The following is a 14,866-nucleotide window of genomic DNA, read 5'->3' as shown; positions in this document are numbered from 1 at the left end:
AAACCAAAAAAAGGAATGGAAGAAACAGAGGCTGAAGTACGTGTGACTTTTATAAATAAGACATAAAACCCAAAGACCATAAATCAAATGATAAAAATCTCTAAGTGCAATGGAAAACATACACATACATGGAAAAAATACTCAAAAAAAAAAAAAAAAATCAGAGGTTAACCCCATAAAGAATGTTTGTAACAGATATGATAGGAGGTCATGCAGTTTAATACAAAACAGACCAAGGATGTAAACAAGCAATTTATAGAAAAAGAAATACAAATGGCCAATAAATATATGGAAAATGCTCAGCTTCACTCATATTTAATGTCAGTCAAAATAATAACAAAGTACCATTTTTTTGCCTATTACTGTCATGAATTTAAAAATTCTGATACTACCCAACACTGGCAAAGCTATATGTCAGAGGAAGTGCAAATTGGAAAAATTTTCCTAGTGGGCAATTTGGGACCATTCATCAAAATTTTAAATGCATGTACTATGTGACAGATAAGTTCTACTGCCAGAAATTTTCCCAATGGATATCACAGTGACTACCAAGTCTATAAGCAATAATGTTTACTACAGCACTATTAATAATAAAAAAATAACTGGAAACAACAAAAGTTTCCATCAATATGGGACTGGGTAAATGAATTATGATAATATCCATATTATGGCATACTATGCAGTTGTTCAAGAGAACAAAACAGATCTTTTTGTGTTGATTTGGAAAGTTCTCCATGATATACTACCAAATGAAAAAAGCAAGAGGCATAAAAGTTTGTAGTCTGTTCATACTAAAATAGGCAGACACACAAGTAAGCATGCAAACATACACAATGGTAGCTGTACAAAATATTTCCTTGAAAAATATAAATACAAGATACTTTCAACACGAGTTTCATATATGGAGAAATGAATGGAGAAGAGACGATTAAGATCATGGGTTACGGAGCTACGCTTGCTTTTACAAGATGCCTGCTGCTCTCTGAAGTATCAGAACAATCACTGTCTTTTACATCTGGTTCTCCAGAGCAACCTCTACCTGGAGACCAAGGTTTGCTGTCCTCTGAAAAGCTGCAGAGATATAATTTATCTTGCTCACATTTCCTGAACAGAGCATGGATTCTCCAAGGAAGCCATTCCAGATATGATACTACACTCACTGAAGAAAGTGTTTGACACATGGAAATTCCCTAGCACAGAAGAAAAGATAATGACAGTCAGGTGTGTAGTGTAAGACTGCCTAAGCTTGGTTTCTTCTGACTTATCTTTCCACTTTTCACAAGTGCGCTTTCCACATGGGACTTCAGAGTAAGTAAAATAAGAATGGAATGGACAACTACTAAAATAATCCATAGCTTACAGAGGGTACCATATTCCACCCCCACCCCCGAGTGAAAGTATGCAGGGCTTCCCTCCACAACTTCATATATCTGTTTCCTACTCCTAAGATGGAAAATCAGTGTTAGCACTTTTAAAAATGAGCAAGGTTAAAATGCACCACTTCCCAAAGTTGACTTCTAAACCAACACAAACATCTGATTAAAAAATGTGACTTTTTAAAAAAAAAAAAAAAAAAAAGAAAAGAAGACTTGTAAGCTATTGAGGATATTAAGGAAATGGATTATTTTTTTATTAAGACCAAAAAATATATGGAAACAATACAAGAACTTCATTTCAGACACAAACTCTCAATGAAATAGCATGAAGAAACTGAATAAATAATTTATAGTGACCTCTGTAAGTTTCTGAAGTAATTTATCTTGATAAACTATGGCTTAACATGCATAATTTCAAATCCATTAAAATGAAAATGAAAGAATAACTTTGCTCTGTTATGAAAACTAAAATTTAATCAGGAAGAGGCAAATATTGTCCCATAAATGATACCATTCTTTTTCACAACAATTTTACCAATGTTAGAAAAAATATTATAAGATCTTCATTTCTGGTAAATGCTGTATTTATCATTCCATGCTTACAGAGTTAATCAGCAAGAGACAATGGATTTGAGTCAACACTAAAAACTCACTTACACTGTTAGTAGCATAAACCAACACCTGGCTTTTCTTTTGACAGAGGAGTCTACAGACCTAAGGAGTATAATATGCCATCCTGCCTTCCTCTCTCCCTCTTTCTCTCTTTCTTTTTCTTCAATGCTCATATTAAACTTAAACCTTGTTCACTGACAACTGAAACTGGACCTCTAGTAACTATGCCAGGAGAGCTGAGACCTTTAGTGCTCTGTCATCCATGAGGCTATCAGAAGGATCGATCATGCCTCCCATCCCAAGTTTTCAGCATAAAGTCCATTAGATCAACTAAACCATTGGTTCTAAACCTCTCTATGATCAGAATTTCTGAGGACTGTGTTAAAAATTTTACGGCTGGAATTCCAGAGATTCTGATACCTGGTATGGGAACAAGTATTGGGGAACCAATGATCTCTCATACTATTGCCTTCATAATACTTGGTATGACTTTGCTTTTGGCCCAATTCCTTACCTTCTCTACTATATGAAACTCTTCACTGTACACTTCAGAACTGCTACATCGGTAATGAGCAAATGGTAATAACCTCTTCTTCTACTTTGCCTTGACTGAAAACTGACTCTCCCTCAATGGACTGTTTCTCCTTTTTCTCTCTCAGGTGGAGGGAGATGATGTCTCTCTTTCCCACCACCATTTCCAGCCCATTATGTACTCACCTTTTGTAAAAACCTCTGTTTCTTTAAGATTCAGTACAACTGCCTTTGTCACCAGTCCCCCAACCTTATCCAATGAAGGCTCCCAATCTATCCACCCACCCCAATTTCTGTCATTATCCTAGGTGATAGCATTTTCCATACAGACATCTAAATTTCCAGCAACATCTCCTCTGTTCCACCTCAACCATACAACGGTTATACTCTAGGTTTGTTATCAATCCACAGCTATACTACTTCCAAAATCACTAGTACAAACATCGCAGTCTCTGACCAAAGCCTCCTATATTTCAGGCTTGCCCTGCTAATTTTTCTAGGCCCATTCTGAATCATCACTGACACTTGCAGATTATGATCTCTTGACGTTTTTCTATTCATCAGCAGCATGCCTATCTCCCCCTTTCCCCCACTCTTCTGATATTTCAGACTCATATATCCAGCTGCTTACTCAACATCTCTATATAAGTATTCCAGGCATCTCAAACTCAGCATATAAAAAATTGAAGTCTGGATCTATGCCTTCCCTTCTCTGTTATTCTAATCCTTCTCTATTATTAGTTTTCTTCATAAATGACTACATTGTTCACTCAACTATGCAAGTCAGAAACGTTCTTGAAGCCAGAGAACTTCTCTCTTACTCGTCAAACACCACCCCCCCTCCACCCCCCAATAATCACCAACTTGTACTTCCCAAATACTACTCAAGGAATCCACATCTCTAACTGGTCTTCCCTGTCCTCTACTGCCCCCATGCCACTCCCTTTCTCAAATTCCTCTAATCATAACCATTGCTTTTAAGATATAATACTAAGATAAAATACCAAATCCGTAGCATGGTACACAAGGGCCTCATGGTCTGCTCCTTGCCTACAGTATTAGATTCTTCTCATGCCACATCTCTGCCATTCACCACTTCCCCTCATTCTCCACGTTTTAGTCATTCTGACTTTTTCCCACTTTCAACAATGTGCTATTGTTCCGGGGCCAGGCCTCTTCCTAGAATGCTCTTTAGCCCCACTTTGCTTTATGAACTTCTAACTTATCACTCAGATCTCAGTGTAAACATTTCTTTCTCAGCAAAACCACCTCCAATATCATTAGTCTAGATCAGATAACCCAATTTTACTGTCTCTATAGCACTTTTTATCTCTCTGTATTATGTATTACAAACGCATTTAAAATCAATTATTTTATTAGCTGTTCAATCTTTCTCTTCTGCCACAACCTAAGTGCCATAGGGGAAATGCTATTTTGACTTCTTAAATATATTTCCATTATCAATTAAAGCAAAAATTATTACTCAGCAGACATCTACCCCCACCCCTCTTATAAGTTTTGCTGTATTACATGTATCAGGAAGCTAAAAAGTTTATTTTCCAGATCTCTTGCAGTCAGGGTACTGGATGCAAAAATGTATTCTGCCAATTAGATGCACTTGTGCAAAATTTGGACCATGGAAGTGAGCAGGAAAACCATTTTCCTGTGGTCGTCTTCTGCTGGCAGGCAAGCCTGGAGACACAAGTTGTTGAAAGTTACAACAGATGTACCAGACATTCAAAGTTTGGTTTTCCAGTACCTTTATAAATGTTGAAAGTCAGCCATAGCAGTAGCTGTGGCTTCCTAACTGCTGGATCACTATCATAGTGGTTGATCCTTAAATTCAACGTTTCAATGGTAGCCTTCTGACTTCCACTTTTTTAATTTTCCAACATTCTAGTAAGCACCTAATTTCTTATACAAAGTCCTTTTCCATTGAAGATGTACCTAGGGTTTTCTGTTTCCTTTACTGATCCCTGGCTGATACACTTGTCTTCATCAATCCATTAAAAGGAGGTTGACAGCAGAGTTTGTTTATCTCTGATACCTATTGATCTATCACAATGATTGGTAACTAGCTTACATTCAGTAAATATTTTCTCAGTGACCATGGCGGGTGGGGAACCTTTAAACACTCATGTGTATACAATTAGCTCATAATGACCCAGACAATCCTAATCCCCACAACTAACTTCCATATATCACTCTCCATGTGCTAAGTATTCACTTTAACTTAGGAGAAAGGAAGTACTATGTACTCTGTTCCATATTTTATCCCTTGAAAGATGGTCTTGGTTCCCACATCAGCTGTCTTGAATTTTACAACAGCACAATTATATAAAAACAAGTTAGCATTCCAGACAGAACACTTGATTATCAAAATAAATCTTATGTAAAAATGCATTCCTTTTATTCGTTTTACCAACTTTAAATAAATGCTGAAGTAAAACTTGTAAAAACCAGTTTGAAATGTGATTTTAATCTTTAAATTTTATCAGTATACATCTCTGTATCCCCAGGGATTGATAAACTTACTTATTTAATCTGTATATCTTTAGAGTGCTTCCCCAAAGTATTTTTAAATGAGAGAGCAACAATATTCCAATTAACATGCTTTCCCCAAACAGCATGATATCTCAAGATATATAAATTTGTTGTAAAAATTTATTCTGTGGTTACAAAAATTCATCTTAAGGCAAAGGAACAAAAATTGCCACAATATAAATTCACTTAAAAGTGAAAACAAAAAAAAATCTAAGGGAAAATCCCAATACTACTATGTTCCTTTAAAAAAGTCTCACTTGTTTGAAGTCATCACACATTAGAATATATTGAGATAAACACCTAGGCCATGAGAATTTCCCCTGCATGGAGGAAAACGAATTACACTTTCCAGCACTTGAATTCTGGTCACAAATGTGACTCTTTGACAACCTTCAATAGCTCCAATTGCTTAGAAGTCCAAAAGCCTAAACATGGTTTTTAAGGCCCTCCATAATCTGAACACAACCTACATGCCCAACTTTCCTGTACTGTACATACCAGTTAAAATAGAACACTCTCATTCCCCTAACATGTACACTGTTTGCTCTGCCCATGTTCTCTTTGTTCTCTCCTTGGAATGCTCTTCACGACCTCATCACCCTACCTACAGAAATCCAAGACCTCTGGTTTGAATTGATCTAGTTCTCTTTTGTGTTCTAACTGAACTGCTTGTTCTTCTCTTAATGGCATTTGTCACTTTTTGCTTTACTTATATAAATATTTCTAAGTCTTCAGTGAGTGCCTGTGTATTAAAGGCAGAGACCCTGCCTCATCAGCTACTTATCATCTACAAGACAGCTGATCAACAGAATTAAAATTGACATGTTAGTTTAGAATTGGTTGTCTTGTTATGTAGTCTAAAATAATTAATCTTAATTATTTATATAATATAGGTATATAATATTTAATTGAATTGTTGCCCACACTTTAATTTAAAATTCCCCTACTACTGGATATTTTGCTGTACGTAAATTTTTAAAATTATAAATAATGTTTTAAAACAAAAAGCTTGGTGTATTTTAACTTAAAAAATAATATATTGAGGAGAAATTCACATAAACTAAAATTCTGCATTACAAAATGAATTCAGTGGCATTTATACATTCAAAACTTGTGCAGACACTTCCTCTTATCTAGTCCCAAAACATTTTCATCACTCCAAAGTAAACTCCCTTAACCATTAAGAAGTTTTTCCTCCTTTCTCCTCCAACCAAGCCCTGACAATCACTAATCTGTGCTCTGTGTCTATGGATTCTGGATATTTCATTTAAATGGAATCATACAATATGTGACCTTTTGTTTCTGGCTTCTTTCACTTAGCATGTTTGGGAGGTTCATCCATTTTTATAGCATATATAAGTAGTTCATTCTTTTTTTGTTGCTGAATAATATTCTCTTTTATGTATATGCCAGTTTGTTAATCCATTCACCCCGAAGGACATTGGGGCTGTTTCCACTTTTCGTATATTGTGAATAGTGCTGCTATGAATATACGTGTACTTGTACTTACTTGTGTACCTGTTTTCAACTCTTTGGTTGCCAAGACTTCTAGGACAAATACCATACAATAGATTGGCTTAAATAAGAATTTATTGTCCCAATATTTTGAAGGCTAGAAGTCCATAGTCAAGATGTTGGCAAAGCCATGCTTTCTCCCAAAGTTGGTAATATTCTGGAAATGGCAGTCCTCTGTCATATGGTGACCTCTCTCTCCCCTCTGGCTTCTTCTGGCTTCTGGCTTCCACTGCCTATGTCTGAATTTCCTCTTATAAAGGCCTCCAGTGACATGGATTAAGAACCACCCTGATTCAATTTTACTACACTATAAATAATAATAACATCTTCAAAGTTACTATCTACAAGTGGGTTCTCACCCACAGGAGCGTGGATTAAGATTTTGAACAAGTCTTTTGTGGGAGACATGAATCAACCCCCTACAACCCAACAGTGGAATTGCTGGGTCATACGTCAATTCTATGTTAACTTTTTGAGGAACCACCAAACTATCTTCATAGCAGCTGAACCATTTTGAATCCCCATTAGCAACAGATGATGATTCTTTCTTCTCCACATCATCACCAACACCTGTTACTTTTTATCCATCTACCTATCTACCTACCCACCTACCTACCCACCCATCATAGTCATCCCGGTGAGTGTAAAGCAGTGCCTCACTGTGGACTTGATATATATATTTCCCCATATAACAAAGGATGTTGAGCATCTTTTATTGTGTTTTGTGGCTGTACATATATCTGCTTTGGATAAATATCTATTCAAGTCGTGCTCATTTTTAATTGGGTTATTTGTCTTTTTGTTGCTGACTTCTAAGAGTTCTTTATATATTCTGGATACATTATCCTTATCAGATATACGGTTTGCAAATATTTTCTCCCACTCTGTAAGCTGTCTTTTTACTTTCTTGATAATGTCTGTCAATGCACAAAAGTTTTTAATTTTCCTAAAGTGTCTTCAACAAATGGTGCTGAGACAACCAGATCTATATGAAAAAGAATGATGCTGGACCCCTACCTCACATCAAATACAAAACCCAATGCAACATGGACCTAAAACCTAATGTAAGAACTAAACCCATGAAACTCTTAGGAAAAAACATAGGTGTAAATCTTCATGATTTTGGATTAGGTAATTTATTTTTTCTTTTGTTACTTGTATTTTCACATCATATTTAAAAATTCCTCATGTGTTGACTTTACGCCCTGAAACTTTGCCGAATTCATTTATTAGCTGTAGTAGTTTTTACATGTATGTGATAAGTCCCTTTTCTGTGGATACCTTCCAGATTCTGTCTTTGTCTTTTAACGGTTTGAGTATAATACATCTTGATATGGATCTCTCCAAGTATATTCTCCTTGGAGTTCACTGAACTTCTTAAAGTGTAGATTCATCAAATTTAGGAAGTTTTGCGTTAGTACTTCTTCAAATACACTTTCTGCCTCTTTCTCTTTTTCTAGGATTTCCATGATGTGTATGTTGGTCCATCTGATGGTGTTCCACGGGTTCCAGAGGCTTCGTTCACTTTTCTTCATTCTTTTTTCTTTCTGCACCTTAGAGTGGATATTTTCAATTGCCCTCTCTTCAAGTTTGGTGATTCTTTCTCCCACCTGATCAAATCTGTTAAACCACTCTTCCTCTCATGATTTTTCCACTTTACTTATTGTAATTTTCAGCTTCAGAATTTCTATTTGGTTCCTTTTTACAATTTCTACTGCTTTACTGATACTCTCATTTTGTTCATACACTGTTTTTCTGATTTCCTTTAGCTGCTTTTCCATGGTTTCCTTTAACTCTTTGAGTTTATTTAAGACAGTTATTTAAAGTCTTTGTCTAATAATTCCAGTGTCTCAGCTTCCTCAGTGATAGTTTCTGTCAATTCATTTTTTTTTGTTTGTTTGAATGGGCCATACTTTCCTATTTCTTTGTATGTTCTGTGATTTTTTTGTTGTTAAATCTAGACATTTGAATATTGTAATATGGTAACTCTGGAAATCAAGATTTCATACCCTCTCAGTGTTTACTGTTCTTGGATGTTTGAAGGTTGTATCTATTAGCTTAGTGACTATTGAGGACCGAATCATGTACCGCAGAAAACATATGTTTGAATCTTAATCCACATTCCTGTAGGGGTGAACCATTTTGTAAAGAGGACCTTTTGAAGATTATTATTAAAGTGTGACCAAATTGAAGCAGGGTGGGTTTTTAACCCTTATATCTAGATGCCTTATAAAGAGAGGAAATTTGAACGTAATAAGAGAAACCAGAAGTTGGTGGGAGAGGCAGAGGCTCAAGCCAAACACCAAGAATTGCAGCAAGCCAGCACCAGAACTCTACAGACCTGGAAGAAAGCAGGGCCTGCTGAGAGCTTGATTTTGGACTACCAGTTGTCAAAACTGTCACACAAATTGTTATTTAAGCTAACCTACTGTGCGATATGTCTCTGGCAAATTAAAACACTGACTTTTGCAAAATACTTTTTCAAAGACATGGAGTACATTGCAACTCAAGTCTCTGTTCCTTTAAAGTTGTGTTCACCTAGTGTTTTGGTAGAGATTTCCTTGCATACCAGAATTGTTTTTAAGTTTTTTTACTTGACTGATAGTTTGCTTTGTTGCTGTAAACTTTTGCATTTCTAGAGCGCTGACAAAGTTGTTTCTGACTATTTTTGCTTAATTTTCAATGTTTCTGTTGAGGGATGAGTGTTTGGAGCTGCCTACTCAGCCATTTTGCTGATGTCCACCTATTAACTTTTTCTTTTAAGCTTTCCTTGGAAAGATTCCAAGGTAAAAGGGGTGGAAAAAAGTTTGACTCTCAAAATATATAACCAAAATGTTTTTTAAAAGGATTGAACTGATCACTGCCACAGTAAATCTATGAGTGCCAAAATCTCAAGTCATCTTCAGAATTGGGCATTATCATTTTAGTTTTTGATGGTTTATAGGGTTTCAGGATATAAAATATAGTCTGTTAATTTGATCAAATGCCTTTTCTTCCAAAGGTTACTTACTGATTTTATTTCCTCTTTTTGTTCATTTACTTAATGGAAACTTATGTTTTAGTTAGTAATATTAATAAGTATACATATAAAGATGTAGATATTAACTCATTTACTGTACTTGTTACTAATATTTTCCTATCCTGTTTACTGCCTCTTAAAATTAAATGTTTGTTGTGCCAAAGTTTTAAATTTGAATGTTCTCACATCTCTCATTCTTTAAACCTGTCATCTTCTTTTGCTTCAAAACTCATACATAACCATTTACAAAGTGTCTCCTTTGTATCAGGCATGGTATATGTTGCATCATTTGCTGCAACAATCTTAAGATATAGGTATCACTACAACCTCGTAGGTGACGAAATCGTAGCTCAAGGAAGTTTAAATGCCTGTGTTAGAGTGTTTGAATGAGGATTAAACCCAGGTTTGCTTGCATCCAAAGCCTTTTTTTAACATGAGGCTGCCAAACTCTCCAATGAAAGAAGAAAAAGATCCTTCCAAAGATCCAATTAAACACTCAATTCTATTTTTACTAATTTTCTTTGTTTTATTTAAAAATACTAATAACCTTTTGACATCCTTTCTATGTCATTGCAACAGATAGTATAATTACTATTTTAGTCTACAAAAGGAAAGGAGGTTGATATTACATGGCTGAGCAAAGAAGAATCATGACATATATATAAAGTAAAATAAAAGAGAAAGGGGGCTATTAGGTATCCCTGATAGTATTTTTAGTTAACAGATATCACCTATTCCAGGAAATAAAAACTCTAGTTTTATTTGGACATGGTGACAAATAAAGTAGGTTGAGGATACATATCATTATTTAAATTTTCCCTGTGTTCTACTTATTCAACAGGTATTTCCAGCAACTACATTCATGAGGCTTATTGCCTAAGCCTTTTCTACCTAACAGAAAAAGTCTCAATATCACTTATATATGTTAAAAATTGTGCCCACATCAGTAACCATAAATCAGAAAAATATTTCACAGGAGCAGGTGGGAATACCCATATCAGGACTAGAATAATTTGAGCCTGCAAAAATTTTGCCCCTAAAGGACAGGTAATTTATTTGACTGAGATCTTCAGTGAAACAAACTCTTAAGATTCTAATTAAATTAAATAAATACCCATTTAACTTAAAGTTAACATCATAATAGAAAATGGCTTAATGAAACTATCTACATCCTTTATGCTATCCTTACTAATATAAATACAATAATGCATGCTGCTATCATTTCCTGAGGTATGCTCTATTTAACAGAAAACAGTGGTTTCTTAAAACAGGATCTTTGTGGTGGGGGAGAGCATAAAGTAATAATAAATAGGATAGATGAGGGACATTTTATCCATTTTGTTCATTATCCTTTCATCATTTTCCAATTTAGTTATTAGTATACACTTTCTAAAACAGATTTCTATAATATGCTATATAAAGTCATACGGTTCACCCAGTTTTCCAAATAATTTCATACATCATTCCATTTGTTTCTCATAGTAACCCACTAGAGCAGGTATTATTTATACCATTATTACCACATTTGACAAAGAGAAAGTAAGGTTCAGAGATGTTTAGGCATCTAAAGCCACAGGGTTTCTGGAACTGAAGTCACAACCAGAGCTTCAGGCCTCATTTGGACTTCCTGAGACACCATCCTCCCCAGGTGGAACCCCAAGCTCCACTTCTATGACTTAAGCTACTGAGGGGGCACTTCTCTTTTGTTTTGCTACCTTTTTCTTTCAGTAGAGAGTCTGGAAATACAGTTTGGTATTTCAGCTAGGGGTGACTTGAATATTAAAGATGAAAATGTTAAGATGTTCTGAAGTATAGTTCTTAGTAAGGGAGAAAAGATTCATTTTGAGCTGTGGCTAAGGTACAGAAATAGCCCTATTACACACACACACACACACACACACACACACACACACAGAAAAGGAGCACTTCCATAATGGAATCTTATTATTTATATAAATAAAGTTATATAATGTTAAATATGACTGTGACCAATGTTTTTAAAAAACATACTGGGTAAGTCAGGAACCGGGATGGTTACGTTAAGCACTTAGGGGTAAAGTACTGCTGTGGCATGGTAGGGATTTAGCTGTATATCCAATAAAAGGAGTCATGAGGCTAAACTTCTACATACTAGACAGAAAGTTTACCATCTAATTTTATTTTAACATTTGAGTAGTTAATTTCCATTTTTCAAAAACATGGGAGGAAATTTCTCCTAAAATCACTGTAATAGCTTCCTTAGAATTGCTAGAATGCTTATACCATTCAAGTTCACAAGGCACTTCAAAAAATAGGAAGAAATACACAACCTATACTAGAAAATAATTTTAAATTCTAGAGTTTCAAGAAAACATTCAAAAATATTCCTTTATCTTTTGTTATAAAATAATTTTCAATGGAGAGGGGATTACTTTTTTTTTTTAATCTCTATTTAGGGGAGATGAGGGATATGGTTAGGCTGAAGAAATAAATGTTCTTCTGTTTTATTAAAAAATAAATAAAAATGACTCAATGCCCTAAAGGGTTCAGAAGGTACCAGAATGGGATTTTAGCCTGTTTGAATTTGAATGAATAGGATACAGCTTAGTGAGAACAGTAGACTTTGGAGTCAGACTCTGGTTCAAATCATGATTCTACTACTTATTACCTGTGTGTGTCTGGGAAAAGTATTTAAATTCTCTCAGTTTCAATTTGCTTATCTACAAAACAGGGATAATAATCATTAAAGGACAGCACAGTTGCGCAGAATAAATGAGAAAATGAATGTGACAGCATCTATTACAATGTCCGTCTCAGAGGAACAAAAGTACACACGCACAAAAGAGTAATTTTGGGGGTACCTTCTATCAGCCTAATATTATATGGGGGTCTGGGAAAGTAATGGTGAAGAGAACAGATGATGTTCCTTGAAAACTTGTGAAATAATTGTACAAGGCATTATTTTTAATAAATCCAGTAATAACAGCTGGATTAGCACAAAAATCAAGTATAATAAAAATAACAAAAAAAAAGTATAAAAATGAGTAGGGATTTTTCAAGCCTACGTAACTTTATTAAAACTTTCCATTTCCCTCAGTTATATTTTTATCATAAGCATAGTTATCTTTAACTCTATGTTTGATGATATTACTTTAAATAAATATTTCAAACATTTCCATGAGAATTATTTTTATATGCTCTACTATATTTCATACTATATTTGAATTACTTGCATATACCACACCATAGATAACAATAGTCCAAACCTACATAATAGAGTTGTTGTGAGGATTGAATGAATTAGGAAGCATGTAAAACAGTGCCTAGTCTCCCAAGCACTCACTAAATATTAAACATTATTATTATAACAAAATCACAACAATAAATAACAAACCTGCATTATTTAGGATAGCAATGGACTCTCAGAATTGAGAGGTGTGAAGTAATCAGAAATCCACAAGGTGGCTCTCAAGGCTTGGCTTTTAAATGCAACAGAGTTGCTTTGTATTTCCAAAGAAGTGAAACAAGACTTACGAATACCACTTGGAGTTTTGGAATATTCTTACGACTTCCTGATTAAAAATAGCTAGAAGAACAGGAAGCTGTACAATAAAGGCATTAGAAAAATTTATAAAGTGGGAAAAAATGAAGAAAATGAATAAATTTTGTAGCTCTAAACCGAAAGAGAATCTGGCATTTGAAACTGGTATTAATTTCCCTTAGTCAACATTTAAAATATCAATATAAAATGGTAACATTTACAGTGAAGTTATAAGAATTAAATACATTTCACTAAGATAATAAATGTGAAAGTGCATAGCATAATGTCTGGCAGCTAGCAGGTATTCAGTAAACATCATATGCATACAAATTTTATATTATGCATATAAATTATTTTGAAGTTACTACCATTTTGTGCCCATACATCTTTTTATTTGAAAATTTAATTTTAATAGCTTTAAATTGGGGGTCAGCAAACGTTTTCCGCTAAGAATCAGACAGGAAGTATTTTAGGCTTCCTGGATCACGCATCCCCAGTTGCAACTACATTCATTTCTTCCCATGTCCAAAGCATCCAAGGACATTAAAGGAATGGGTCTGGCTGAGTTTTAATACAACTTTATTCACAAAAACAGGTGGCCACTGCCTTTGGCCCTTAGCCTTACCCTTGCCCATCCTTGTTCTAAACCATTATTTGATAAAGTTAAATAAAATCTTCCGCAAATCTTAAGATACTATCAATACTTAGAGCAGTGAATTTCAAGCTGTAATGTGTATAAAATCACCTTTGTATCTATTTGAAGTGTAGATTATGATTTAGTGAATCTGGGTTAGGGGCCTGGGGTTTTGCAGCTCTAGTAAGTACCCAAGTGATCCCAAAGCTTTTTTGGTTCTTTGAGTACACTTTGAGCAGCAAGACAGTTCTTCTAAATTTTTTTGACTCAGATCCCTTTATACTCATAGAGCTTTTGTTTATATGGATTATAATCTGTTACTGTTTACCTTAGAAATTAAAACTGAGAAATTAAAAATATTTATTAATTCTTTAAAAACAATTACAGACTCGTATGTTAACATATTTTATGAAATTTATTTCATCTATTAACTACATTTTAAAGAGCAGAAATAAATAGCACAATTGTAACTATATGGAAAGAAATGATAATCAAACACATCATGCATTGGGACCCTCTAAAAGATCATTAAGTACTGAAAAAGGCCAAGATTATATGACAAATCTGTAAAATTTAACTTCTTGGAATTAGATCATGGATCATTTATATATAAAATATCTGGAACATTTGGCACATTAAGTGCTTTAGTGCTTATATCTTGCTTATATGTGTCCCCTACCTGTTTCTCTGCTTGTCCATAATCAGGTCCTTGGGTAGGTAAGAAGTAGGGAATCTGGCCATTATTTTTTGCTCTTTCCATTAGAGACATAGCTGTTCGTACAGTGGCATTTCGAGCATGTACAAACACCATCACCTACAATAAAGGAAAGCTGTTTATTTAATATTCAAATTGATTAAATGACAGTTTAATACGAGCCTGGAAATCACCCAATAAACAAGTTATTACAATTGAAAACAAAACCCCCAGTTAATGAATTTTCCAACATTTCTTTATTTTAGAACAAATGTATATGTAGGAAAAAAGCAAATTAAACACATTTTAACAACATGGCTTTATTTATTATTAGACTAGTAATAGAACTAAATCCTAAAAATATGAGGTTTAATATGTGCATTTCTCTTTTGAAGACATGGCCCATTAGCACAAACATTTG

At 34.5% G+C, this 14,866-nt stretch overlaps 1 protein-coding gene across 4 annotated transcripts in view; it reads right to left on the bottom strand.

Moving 5' to 3' along the window:
* The window catches only part of ASCC3 (activating signal cointegrator 1 complex subunit 3), a 415,044-nt gene that overhangs the window by 160,228 nt on the left and 239,950 nt on the right, over positions 1–14,866 (bottom strand). For all 4 annotated transcript variants that reach the window (XR_005217810.1, XM_037842529.1, XM_037842528.1 and 1 more), the window contains exon 14: positions 14,431–14,565. Coding sequence is in view for 3 of the 4 variants with exons in the window: in XM_037842529.1 (XP_037698457.1) it covers positions 14,431–14,565 (135 nt within the window). In the remaining variant the exon portion in view is untranslated. The remainder of the gene's footprint in view (positions 1–14,430; positions 14,566–14,866) is intronic.

This window comes from Choloepus didactylus, chromosome 7 (assembly GCF_015220235.1).
Source record: "Choloepus didactylus isolate mChoDid1 chromosome 7, mChoDid1.pri, whole genome shotgun sequence".
In the NCBI taxonomy this organism is placed as follows: Eukaryota; Metazoa; Chordata; class Mammalia; order Pilosa; family Megalonychidae; genus Choloepus; species Choloepus didactylus.
The sequence above is the reverse complement of the archived record's forward strand: the minus strand, read 5'-3'. Positions and strand labels throughout refer to the sequence as shown.